The sequence below is a fragment of the Kwoniella bestiolae genome, chromosome 1, assembly GCF_000512585.2.
Source record: "Kwoniella bestiolae CBS 10118 chromosome 1, complete sequence".
In the NCBI taxonomy this organism is placed as follows: Eukaryota; Fungi; Basidiomycota; class Tremellomycetes; order Tremellales; family Cryptococcaceae; genus Kwoniella; species Kwoniella bestiolae.
In genome coordinates, this window is record NC_089241.1 from 2121760 (window position 1) to 2134725 (window position 12966).

At 47.8% G+C, this 12966-nt stretch overlaps 5 protein-coding genes across 5 annotated transcripts; 3 read left to right on the forward strand and 2 right to left on the reverse strand.

The window, feature by feature from the left end:
• Nucleotides 1-413: 413 nt before the first annotated feature.
• On the forward strand, nucleotides 414-6286 carry I302_100799 (uncharacterized protein; the record flags this gene model as incomplete). Its single annotated transcript, XM_019190808.1, has 5 exons — nucleotides 414-657; nucleotides 733-1062; nucleotides 1282-2271; nucleotides 2325-3956; nucleotides 4017-6286. 5 exons carry the CDS (start codon nucleotides 414-416, stop codon nucleotides 6284-6286), a joined length of 5466 nt encoding a protein of 1821 aa, XP_019047556.1.
• A 910-nt stretch (nucleotides 6287-7196) lies between these two features.
• I302_100800 (uncharacterized protein) lies at nucleotides 7197-8897 on the forward strand (the record flags this gene model as incomplete). The annotated part of the gene is made up of 8 exons (XM_019190809.1): nucleotides 7197-7256; nucleotides 7392-7562; nucleotides 7635-7721; nucleotides 7859-8050; nucleotides 8170-8246; nucleotides 8314-8381; nucleotides 8456-8561; nucleotides 8678-8897. 8 exons carry the CDS (start codon nucleotides 7197-7199, stop codon nucleotides 8895-8897), a joined length of 981 nt encoding a protein of 326 aa, XP_019047557.1.
• Nucleotides 8898-9400: 503 nt separating this feature from the next.
• On the reverse strand, nucleotides 9401-10853 carry I302_100801 (uncharacterized protein; the record flags this gene model as incomplete). The annotated part of the gene is made up of 5 exons (XM_019190810.1): nucleotides 9401-9639; nucleotides 9704-9919; nucleotides 10024-10274; nucleotides 10514-10709; nucleotides 10787-10853. 5 exons carry the CDS (start codon nucleotides 10851-10853, stop codon nucleotides 9401-9403), a joined length of 969 nt encoding a protein of 322 aa, XP_019047558.1.
• Nucleotides 10854-11459: 606 nt separating this feature from the next.
• Nucleotides 11460-12035, reverse strand: I302_100802 (uncharacterized protein; the record flags this gene model as incomplete). The annotated part of the gene is made up of 3 exons (XM_019190811.1): nucleotides 11460-11723; nucleotides 11788-11815; nucleotides 11890-12035. The coding sequence occupies 3 exons, from the start codon at nucleotides 12033-12035 to the stop codon at nucleotides 11460-11462; spliced, it is 438 nt and encodes a 145-aa protein (XP_019047559.1).
• A 653-nt stretch (nucleotides 12036-12688) lies between these two features.
• I302_100803 (uncharacterized protein) lies at nucleotides 12689-12955 on the forward strand (the record flags this gene model as incomplete). Its single annotated transcript, XM_019190812.1, has 1 exon — nucleotides 12689-12955. The coding sequence occupies one exon, from the start codon at nucleotides 12689-12691 to the stop codon at nucleotides 12953-12955; it is 267 nt and encodes an 88-aa protein (XP_019047560.1).
• Nucleotides 12956-12966: the final 11 nt, after the last annotated feature.

The following is a 12966-nucleotide window of genomic DNA, read 5'->3' on the forward strand; positions in this document are numbered from 1 at the left end:
ACCACCACAACCACAACTACGACATACAGAAATAACTCACACTCTTTTACCACCACCACAACAACACCAACAGCAACTAACAAACAACAAATAAACCAAAAGTCAACTCAACTCGAACCGTAGATCAATATCCTTTCATCAATCCAACACTCTACCGCAACTCCTCTTTTCATCTTACCCCTCCTGCCTCTGACCAACCTCATCCGCTGGACGGTCCATCTCCATCTCCATTTCTCTCGTCTCTCTACCTCCATCTCCAACACTACACACCCAACAAAGTGTCATCGCCAGAGACATTCACCGCCTTCAATGTTTCCCCAACCTCACGCTCTTTAACGATACCGATACGCTCAGCCAAAGAAGAAACATTTTGTGTAAAAGATAGCGATAAAGCCTACGGGCTGCGTGATAAGATGATATCTCCCAAAAGAGGATCTGGATTTGGATTTAGGTTTGGACCGGTTCTATTGGTATTGATACTTTGTATCGGTCAATTAGATCTTGTGCTTGCCAACGAACATTCCTCGAGATTGGAGAGAAGATGGAATCATACCAAGACCAAGAGGCAGAGATGGAATGAAAGAGAAATTGACGATGTGGATAATCAGTGGAGGAATAGGGAGAGGATCAAGAAGCAGTTGGATCTCGATTTGGGAGGTGAGTCAATGTTCATATGGGGATGGATTGTGAGGGGAAGCAAAGAGAAGAGATGAGCTGATCTCTTGATGATAGCCGATGTAGGATTATTGGACGGTCTACTCGATCTATCGACAAGTACTTCAGTCACCTCGACGATCGTTCCTACTTCCACCATCGAATCGTCTTCTGCTATCACTTCCTCAGTGGAGGGATCAGCCAAATCTACTTTGGCTTTTACTACTTCCACTTCCGAGCTTACTTCAACCTCAACATCTACCGTCGAGTCAACTTCTACCACGACATCCTCGCCTGAACCTACTACTTCGGAATCCACCACCTCAACCTCATCGCCAGAGACCACTTCGACGTCGACACCAGAACAACCAACAACGACAATTGACGCAGTAGGTAATACTATAATAAGTAAGTCCAAGTATAATTTCAACTTTCAACTCTTCTCAAGTTTTCGTTCTTCAAATTCATCTCTCAATACTTACAATTTCAATCTCAACTGTACTTCAAATTTTCAATCTTCTTCTATTTCTTCATTTATTTTATTCTTTCATTCTCATCTTAACAAATTTCAATGTGGACAATGGAAATCACCTATACTATGCGCAAGTGCGAGTTCACTGCCATCAGCTTCAAAATCAAGATCAAGATCGAGGACAAGATACCTCAAAGATATGATCAAAAGACAGGAAAGTCAATGGATAGAAGGACAATCAAGTGTAGGAGAATTAGCAGCACCATCAAGTCAATGGTCTGATCCTGCCAATGTACCTTCTTCAACTGCACCTACCGAATCTGGTGTTAGTGTTGATACCTTGAATCGACCTACTTCCTCGATTTGGAGTGATCCTGCTTCGATCGCTCCAACGCCAGATTGGGTCTCTACTACCGCTGCGTGGTCATCTGCTGGGTCATTGACGACCAATTCTGCCACTCAACCTACTTCTTCAACTTGGAGCGACCCCGCTGTAGGGACTACTACTACCAGCTCAGCATGGGTATCAAGTACCGCTTGGTCGTCCGATAGTGCAAACATACCATCTTCAACTCCAGGTTCCGCTTCGGCGACTGAAAGCTGGTCTGAATCAACCGCTATCGCTTCATCGACCGACAGCGCATCTTCGTCTTGGAGTGGACCTAGTACCTCTTCAAATCCGACAACCGAATCAAGCATGTCCACTTGGTCTTCTGCCACGTCCACGGTACCAGGTTCATCCTCCTCAGCTAAATTGTGGACTCAGTCCATCACCGACACTTCCACTTTACCTGCTTCCACATGGAGCGATACCAGCATCGCTACTACAAGCACATCAACGGAATCTACCACTACTGCTTCGTCACCTAGTGTGGGCCCTACCACATCAACATCCTCAAGCCAATGGGACTCAACAGCTTCATCATCAGTGTCAGCCTCAAACTCACTGGGATCCTCATGGAGTGAAACATCATCTGCCTCAAATCTTACTTCCTCGACATCTGCTTCATGGTCCTCGCCCTCTCAAGCTATCTCGTCGAACGGAAGCTTGGGGGCATCATCGGATCCTACTGCAACGACGGTGCCATCTTCGACTGCAGTTTCAGGGCTTTCAGCTGCAAACAGCTCTGGGTTCAGCATAACTAGTGAGTGAGACTCCCGTATTCTTGTTGTCAACTGGCGCTGACCTACCTTTCAGGTTTGGGTACTGATGAGTATGCCACGAACTCACTATCGGGTACGTCTGTCACGGAGTCGTCGTGGACCGCGTCTATCTTCGAAGGGTCGTCAACTCCTGATGTGGGATCTACCGGTATCTCTTCATCCCTATCGAACACATCAGAAGCATCAACAAGCGTTGAAGGTATTCAAGCTTGGCAGTCGAACGCAACCTCAACAACTGGAGTTATCTCCACCTCAATAGGCTCTTCATCCGAAACATCTTCGTTCTCAGAAGCGATCAATCCTACTAGTACACAATTATCGTCCACAATCAACCCAGAGTGGAATTCGAGCTCAAATACAGACACAGCTGCCTCCTCAACAACTTGGAATACGACGTCTCCTGTCGAATCAGCGATCTCATCAGCTTGGAACGCTAGCTCTTCCTTGAATCCCACTTCCTCATGGTCCGATGCGATTTCGATCACTCAACAGCCTCAGTCTACCACCTTGACGGACTCAGATGGGCTGATTATCACTTCTGTCTACAATGTTTCGTCGGAGCGACTGTCACAACCTGCGGCTACTTGGTCGTCTGCAGAACAGAATTTATCGACCAGCGTCATTGACTCCTCCCTTACTTCCACTATCACCGGTATGACGGCCGAACCGACCACATCTAAATGGAATGCTTCTGCTTCAGTCACTACCGATCCTCTTACAGCGAGTGCTTCGCTGCCCAACGAAACTACACCATCTACACAGACCAACAGTAGTTCACTATGGCCAGAACTATCAAGCTCATCGTCATCATCTTGGCTATGCTTGCCCACAGCCAACACTTGGAACTCGGATATATTCAGTAATGCTACGGCTTCTGCCATCATTTCCACTCTGTCTAATGGGCAAGTCTCGATCTTGGCTGCGCCCACGTCGTCCGCTTCATCTTCTTGGAGTCCTTATCCGACCTCAACCGGATCATCGAGCTGGTCTGATCCAAGCATTGCTGCTTTCGGCTACAACTCATCCAGCACGGAGTCTACAGTCTCCTGGTCGGCGTGGAACAAGTCAATATCAACATCAGTCTTCGAGGCTTCTTTAACCGATGGAGATTGGCCATCTACTGCGTCCGATCATCCCTCTGCTACAGTCACTTCCTTGCCATCGCCCTCCGAGGCTATCACATCTGTGTGGAACGTCTCTACGAGCAGTGAAGGGACGCTATCTCCTGAAGTCTTTCCTTGGATTCCATCAACTACTTCAAGCTGGACGTTACCCCTATCTATTTGGAATCCTTCCCTGTCCTCGACCGTCTCTTTACTGCCTTCTTCAAGCGTTTTATCATTCGGAATATCATCTTCAATTACTATCCCTTCCTCATCTTCTGCAATTTCTTCAAGCATCTTGTCTTCCGAGACCTTGACTTCCTTTCCTTCTTCTTCAACCGTTCAAATTTCGTCCACTCCATTTTCAAGTTCATTAACATTCAGTTCAAGCATATTTGTACCTGCTCAAGCTTTTGCTGAAACCTCAATAGCTAACCCTGCAACTTCAACTCAAATAGCATCTGAATCTGCCACTCCCGCCACTGCAACTTCCTCGCCTGAGAGCGTAGCAGCAGCACCTACTTCGGAGACACCTTTGATCAGCGTCGGTGTTAGCGTGGAGGGTAAGTAGCAAGCTAGCTTTGAGGCAATGTCGCAATGCTGATCAGACTTTCTCATTGTAGCTTCTGCCAGCACAAGCGATACTTCTGCAGCAGCTACTACTCCTTCACCTGCTGCCGAAGTCGTACCTTCCACCACAGCGACAGAAGCTGTAGCCACTAGCGATGTGTCTGCCTCGACTCAGGTGCCATCTGACCAGCCCGCTACTACGGGTGAGGTTTCAGCACCTTCGACCGTCGAGTCTTCGAGCCTGGCGGCTGTGGAAACTACTGCTTCTACCTCAGATGTATCACAACCACCGCCAACGACGACCGACGCTACAGCGACAACCGATATAATCAGTACTACTGAAGCTCAGGTATCTTCTGTCGAGACCTCGCCAGTCGCCACCGAAGTGCCTACCACCACCACTGAAGTGGTTTCATCGGTTGAGAGCTCCTCTGAACCAGCTTTCTTGCCAGTCACCAGCACCAGCGAAGAACCAGCTCAAGTCACCTCCAATATCTCGTCATCGACCACTGAGATCGAGTCATCCGTAGCAGAACCTACTTCAGCTCCATCGACTACGACTGAAGCGCCGATCTCAACAGCTCCTTCATCCACATTCGTGTCTGATGAGCCGGTGTCTTCTGCGACTACAACATCAGAGTCTTTCAGTAATGGCCCACCTACAACCTTGTCTCAAGAGACTTCTTCCACTGCCGACGATTCTGGTTCAGCGACATCCTCTGGGGTATCCGCTACGGTCACCGCCAGTCCATCCGACGAGGTTTCAAGCTCGACTTCAGGAAATGCCACTTCGACCACTGATCTTGGTTCTGCTATTCCTACCGAAGCGATAAGTAGTATCGGTATCGCCACTTCCACTCCGTCGGTCAACGACACCGGTGTCAGCACTTTCGAGCCTACATCGACATCTGCAGAGTGGAGTTCAGCATCAGTCACTGCCTCTTCAACATCGTCTTACAACTTTTCCAGTACAACAGATGAGGCATATACTCCTACTCAAACATGGTTGATTGGGTACACTCAAGCTTCTTCGACTGAGGAGTGGACCAGCGAATACACAAGCGAGACTCCCACTACCACCGGCACCAGAACAACCGTCACTACCAGTACACCCTCGGTCGCTACCATCCCAAGCAGTATGCCAACCTTGATCGTTCCTGCTAATTCAGTCGCCAACGATGCTAAAGCCGGGTCGGGAGAAGAGGACGATCCGATCCAGGATAAGACTCTTATTGCAATCTTGTTATCGGCAGATTACTATCCGTGGTGGTTCGTGGTCAACTCATCTGATGCCACTTCGCAACTCCTCAACACCTTCCCTACCTTGATTGGCAATGCGCTTGAAATCGATACTTCCGATGTGAAAACTTATGGTCTTCAAGTCTACCAGCCTGCCGCATGGGACGGAGACAAGACATCGCTTCTTACTCAATACATGTCGTACATCCCTACTCGATACTTTGACACCCTCAATGCGTATATCAAGACATCTTCCTCGCCACTCTACAACCAATCAGGAATTGAAGGTGCACTGGCAGCTCAGATCAACACTGCTTTCCCACTTGCTGCTTCCTCCGAGACTGCTCCTCAGTCGTCGACCACTACAAGTGGGTCGTCAGACAGTAACAGGAAGAGGAACATTATTATCGGCGTTTGCGTCGGTATAGGAGGTATTCTATGGGTCGCATTGGTCTACTGGATCTACAAGCGAGTGAAGAAGTCTAACGATAAAGCAGTTCACAAGAGATTATCAGAACACATGTCAATGTTCGGAGACCATCGACCGATGTCTGAAGTCTACGCTCAATCTAACTGGAACAACGACTCAAGAAGAGTATCTATGGCTCCCTCAATCGCAGCTAGTGAAGTGGATGATAGACCCAGTTCGTTCTACGCCTCACCATTTGAGAACGACCGATCAATGAGGGAACAACAGCGATTAGAAAGAGAAAGCTACGGTACGGCCCCATCCAACTATTCCGGTTCTGGGTCGAACGATTCCAGATCACCTACCAATCCCAACTATGGTCCCTCGGTGTTTGGAACATCATGGTTCCAGAATCCTCACGCAGGTCAACCCCGGGCTCGGGCATCGCAGAACCCCTTCGAGGATATTGCGACGCGGTCATACCTTGGTACATCCACTTCGAACTATGCCAATCACCCCAATTCCCCAACTACTCTGAACAGCTCGATAGGCTCGCATCAGGGAGCGAAAAGACGAAGTGCGGTGGGTAAACCTGTATCCAAAGCTTTGATCTCCAATCCGACGCTACAAGCGAATTCACTGGAATTCAGAGATTACGGGACACTACGTGAATAATTTGTTTGTCGGACTAGACGGAATGGACAATAGTACGGTATAAGATCATAACGGATACGACTATCTATACGAGAAAAAAAGAAGAAAAACCCAACGTTTTAGGACATTAGATTCCACAACACATCCTTCAAGCCCATATTCCCTTTACTCCTTGCATCCCGGGTTCGTGTAATTATATGGCTGGACCAACGAAGATACCAGAGGATTATATACATTATACATCACTTTGTCTTTAGGTTTTAGCCTTTGTTTTTGTGTGTTTCTACTAGTTTTCTTCGATTACACGCTTTTTTTTCAAGGTTATATAGGTTAGATTGATTCCCGCAGGGATGGTTAATGCAAAGATATATCCATCTATGGCTTTGGCTTATATCAATGATACTTCACTAGCACACAGCTGACGTGTGAGTGATGGAGCAAGCAGAACTACTAGTATGTCACTGTATGCCTCCTCGTCATGCCAACTTACAGCTACTGCCGATAAACCGGCAGCTCGAGCGAGGTAAGTCACCAGGCACGCACCGTTAGTTATCCGCAGAAGTCAGTCGAATGACGTAGGGTAGGTTTTTTTCGTTAACTGTTCGATCCTCGTGAACCCAAGATTCTCAAGGTATCTTTCTATCTGATGGGATATCGTAAAATCTTGGTTGAGCTTACAAGTATGTACCGCATGCGTATGCTGGAATCGATGACTTTGTGGAGGGGTTCGAACATCGACGTCATATACGGTGTATGAATATGAATCACTTCCAAGTGGAGAATCACTTGACTTCTGACGACCTGTACGGTTTTGCGGTGCTGGAACGATGTTACATGCATATATAGGATCTTGATCTTGCGCTGTCGTAGCGTATCTTTCCCCTTCTTCATAAACACTTTTATCACATTGTAAGATCACATCAAAGCAAAAATGGATACAGTCAAATCAATCGTTGATAGAGCTACTGGTGGAGAGAGCGCCACTGCTGCTGTGAGTATGGACATTTCCCATCGACAGGAATCGCTATCGCTATGTATATCAATATCTGTGCCCTATGTTTATGTTGAACAGGTGGACCTGGTGCTTCAACAGAAGAGATGCTGATCCTGTCATATCATCTTACAGCCCGGTGGAGAGACAGCCAACAGAGGAGAGTTTGACAAACCAGGAGATTTCCCCATTGAATCTCAAGTGGATCGGGCGGTGGGGATCCAAGATGATATGACTAAGAAGCCTGCTCCTGCGACTGTCCAGGAGGGGGATGATGATTTCACGCAGTACAAAGCTGCTAAGAAGGTGTGTGGATTTACACCCTACACTCCGACATCAGTGAATGGGAAAGGTTATTGATGGATGTTGGGGTTGTAGCTTTTGGGTAAGAAGACGATCGTCACTGGTGGTGATTCTGGTATTGGTCGAGCGGCTGCTGTGATGTTTGCCATGGAGGGAGCGGATGTGAGTGCACTCTCCGATTGGTTATGTTCAAGTTACCCCCCATACCATTCCTTCTTCGATCCACAATTACTGAGGGACCTTCCAACACACACATTTCTCGGTAACGAAACCCAGTGCTGATTCGCTCTGTCACACAGGTCGCACTTGTCTACCTGCCAGAAGAACAAAAAGATGCTGAAAAATCCAAACAGCTCATCGTCCAGGCTGGTGGTCAATGCTTGCTCTTCCCTCAAGATATAAGGGACGAGGAGGGTTGTAAGCGAGTTATCGATAGTGTCGTACAAGCTTGGGGGAAGATCGATGTGTTGGTGAACAACGCTAGTGTCATGGTGAGTAGTACTCACCCCGCCATCTCATCTCTGCCCACCCTCTACAATTTATTCTGAGATGCACCACCACAAGATCGATGTGCATCAGTAGCTGATGATCCGTCATAATGCGTTTGTAGTACTCCATCCCCGACATCACTGATATCACCACCGAGCAATTCGATCGAACTATCAAGACCAACATCTACGGTACTTTGTGGGTCCATCTTTCCCCCTCATCTCATCGGTGTAGTGCAAGTGCCGTACTGATTTCTCGTCCGCAGCTTCCTCACTCGAGCAGCTGTACCTCACATCCCCAAGGGCGGTTCCATCATCGTCACTGCTTCTCAAGGTGAGCACCGAACGGCACATAGCACATAGTCATCAGTCAGTAAACACAAAGCTAATGTAACACCCCCTGGATAGTCGCATACGCCGGTCCACCCATGTTGGTAGATTACAGCATGACCAAAGGAGCCCAGGTAGCCATGGTCAGATGTCTGTCCAACCAACTCCTCTCAAAGGGTATCAGGTGAGCTACTCATTCCACTTCACAGTCCTCTTCATCCTATATCTTCGTTTGAGAAGAACCGCCTCTCTCGTACTCTGTTGATCTCGACCAACGCTAATCTTCACCCCTCATCACAGAGTAAACGCCGTCTGCCCCGGACCCGTCTGGACCCCCCTCCAACCGGCTGCAATGTCCGAAGACCAAATGAAAGAATGGCACAACTCCCCCGCACCCATCGGTCGAATTGGTCAACCCTCGGAACTTGGTCCCGCATACGTCTTCTTGGCGAGTCAAGATGCAAGTTTCATTAGTGGACAAAGTATCCACGTTAATGGAGGGGCCATCGTTTCTGGATAAGCTGCTGGGGAATAAAGTTATGAATGAAGTTTTGTATCTAGTAGTTATCAAGGAAGAATGTATAAATCGATGTCATGGAGATATCTTTAGCGGAGTCGATCAGCCTGAGACTTTGAGCTTATAATACCAAGCCTGCATAAGACTTCAGTGTGTTCATACGATCACTAGAGTATCAAATCGTTGTCAGCCTGTGAGCGGGATTGCTATTCAGATCAGCCGCAGAAATCATTATGGACATGCATCAATATGAATATGAGTATACAGTTCATCATCATCATCATCATTACCTCCTTCATCCTCTGTATACGAATACCTCCGTAAATATAACTTCATCCTGCTATCCACATGCAAACCTTCCTCCCCTGACGCTAATTTCCCAATATCCAGACCCTTCATGAGTCTTGCATACACACCACTTCCGATTTCCTAGCATCTTCCCTTTCCTCGTTCCCCCGCTCGATACCTACACCAAGAAACATGATCACTCAATTGTAATTAGTCAATCAGTGAGCCAGCCGATACACCTTTGCGGCATTCCCACCCATCACTCCCGTCAACTCCTCTTTGCCCTCCCCCAGCTGGGTTACCACCCTCCTCAAGACGGAGTACCATTCACCGTTAGAGATGGGTTGTTCCAATTCACCAGGGATGGGAGTCACCCTGGCAAGGTCGACCAGGGGTAAGGCAGGGGTGGACCCAAAGATTATTCGATGGGTTCCAAAGGCTTCGATCGCTGGGGAGACTGAATGTTGATAAGGGAGTTAGCAGCTTCACACGATGTCGAGTTTTCCAGGATAGACACCCACTGTACATCCTCAAAACCCTCTCGAGCTCTTGTCTATCATCCCACCATTTCCCTTCACTCTCCTTACCCTGTACGATATCCACTACGGGAGGTAATGCTTTCAGATAGACATTGGCATGTAAAGAGAGGTTGGCGAGTCGAGCGAGATGGAGGTTGTACGCTTCCGAGTTGAGAAGGGGGGTCGAGGTTTTGGTAAGTGGGGGTGGGAGGATACCGGCTGCATCATTTCATATTAGCAATCTGTCAAAAGATACCAGAGTGTCAAGAGAAGGCATAAGTCGCGATTAAGGGTTGAGAGCCAAGACAAGAGACGACGCTCACAAATAACAACCTTGCCAGGTTCCTTCCCGTTCTCCCCCGTCACGGGTGTACTGCCCCCGCCCTCGGGTTTACCCCAACATCCATCCAAAGCATTTACAGCTTCTTCCAGTAAATCCCATTCTTTCTCTGATAAGGGGAAAGTAGATGGTACGATGATGTCGACGGCACCTTTGGCGATGTTGGTTATACTTGGTGGAGTCACCAAGGTGAGGTTGAGGATGGTTGGGTGGATGGAGAATGGTTTGACACCGCTGTTGAGTCCACGCAATTAGGACAGTCAGCTTTCTTTCTTGAAGTTTTCCCCGAGTATTGAGTTGTATGTTCGCTCTCAAAGGGATAGCAACACGGAAGTGACGTCGTTTAACAAACGCGAAAGGAGGCGATAGTTTGAGGAAGGAAAAAGGACTCCTTCCGCGCCATGCCGCTTCACAACGACCATAATGTCCTTCTTTGGCTACATGATTTTGATCACACCCATACTCGTACTCACAGGACAGCCTGGGCAGGTTCGGCCGACACGTCCATCTTGACCTGTACAGCACTCCTGACGGGAGGACGGGGGAAGGAAGGGTCGAGTCCATCGTATATGGGATCAGGGGTGGGTTCAATCTTCTTGATGAACGAGTGAGAATCGATGATGTATTCTGGGTGGATCGAAGAAGGTGAAGGAGGTGGAGGGGCTGAGTCTGTACCGTCGAATCAGGTATAAGTTAAGTCTATTCGTGAAAAACACTTAAAGGGAGTGAAGGTGTATGAAACGTACTTGGACTCAATGGACCTTGAGGAGCGAACAGGCTTTTGGGAAAAGGGGGAGGTCGTCTGGGAGGCATGATGTTTCGTTATTGGTCGTTAGATGGGTTGTTGATTTGTTGACTGTTTACTCTACGTGTATATGATGAGCAGAACAAGAGGAAACCAGTGGTCAGAGTGAGAAGCCCCTCGAAAGGTGATATCCTATCCTATCCTGTCTAGTCAAGAGTCAGAGTCCTCGTTTTTGAAAATGTTCAAATTCACTAATAAATTGACTAAACAACGCACAAGCCATACATATCTTGATACTCGTCGTTACATGAACAATGCACACATAAACACACACAGAGTAACACAGTATTAGCCATGATTAGTTTTGTTTTTGTAATTAATCAATTACGTCTTGCAACAGTCTAATCTATCCTGGATTCAGGTGATGATTCCCTTTTCGCCCTATTCAATGATTTGTAATCGGATAATATCTGCCCAACAAATACAAATACAAATGCAAATTGGAATGGTACATGGGGCATGTGACGGGCTATTCAGCATGATGAGCTGAACCAGATAGAGGAGCTGCATCTCTCTCCCGACTACCGCTCAAAGGACAGTCACCCGAACCACTCATACAAACACAAAACTGAGAACTCCAAGTACAATCACCCACCCCAGACCCACACCATATCCTACTTTGGCGCACTAAACTCAAGCCTGTTACCCGCATAATCTCTCACGAAGAACCTCGTAGGATATTCCACTCCCTTTGATCCCGAATTCTCCCCACCCGGCTGATCACATTCCATGGCTGATGATTCTACGCCGGTCTTCTTGTGCTCGTATATCCTTTTCTGGAGGGATAATAGTGCCTCGGGGGAGGAAAGTTGGAAGCACGGATGACGGGATGAGATGGTTTTGGACTCGGGGGAGATGTTCTCGAATGCTACGTGGATCTATGGCTCAAAGCAGTTAGTCCAATATGATCAGGATGAGTGGGTAGTAGGGAGATGGACTTACTTGCTGTGGACCGTCTCCTATCCTGAACCTATCCCATGATATGTATATATCAGCTAGAGCCCATAGATGGTCTTGTCGGGTCGGAGCGTGATGGCCACTCACCACAGCAGGATATCCTTCTGGAGCTGAGGAACAGCATCATTCTCGAAACCAATCACTTCCCCGTAGAACTCTTGAGCTAGATGTAGTGTGCCCTTTGGAACGGGCAAATTGACATGTTGGAGGAGTACAGGTGTGTATGGTGGCATCTTGTCGGGATGGCAAGGTTACTCTGTTCTGCAGGCAGAGTCTGATGGAATCAAGTGTCTTGTTATACCCCCTGTAGCTATATATACACATAAACACGAAATGAAAGCTTGCCAATGGGAATGAAGATGATTACGGGATCTCCCTCTCGTCATGGGACAAGATTGGTCCGGTGTTCAGTACCGGAGATCCGGTCCCTGGTCCATCCTCCATCGTTGTTTCAGGTACCAGTTACCACCGAAGATAAGAGGGTTGACTGGACTTGACTGTACTGCTGAGTGTGTATGGGTTGAATTAACTTGACGTGTCCAGGTTATCAGCACATCGGTGTGGAGCAACAAGTAGAACTACATAAACACACAACATGAACACATTCGTCCTTGTCTCCTGACACCAAGTCTCCCATTCCATCTCCGTAACTCCAATCCATCATGCCCTCTAAGCCAAAAACAACATACAAAGTCGTCCGCGAAACCAGCGCACCCACAACGACATGGTACCCCAACGCAGAGCGATACACATACGACCAAGTAATCGGTACATACCCATCCTTCAAGGAGGCCAAAGCAGTGGCAGGGACCAATCTATCCAATGAGTGGGAAGAAAACGTCTCTTCTGGGTTGAATCCGTTGAGGATAAAAAGGATTATCACGAGATGAAAGCTACTTTCCAGGAAGGGGAGGAGATGAGAGTTTATACGGTCAAAGACGTAGACGGAACTGGTCAACCTGAAGCGAGAGAGACTACCAGTACCAAAGCTAAAGATGCATCATCAGCGAAACAGACCGCTAAGAAAGCTACCCCCAAACCTAAAGCCAAGGTCACTGCGAAATCAGCTGGGACATCTAAAACCGCTGCGATGGGTAGGCAGTCTCCAGCTCGCCAGACAGCAAAGAGAGGTGCTGGGAGACTGAAGAAGTGATTGGTAGTTGA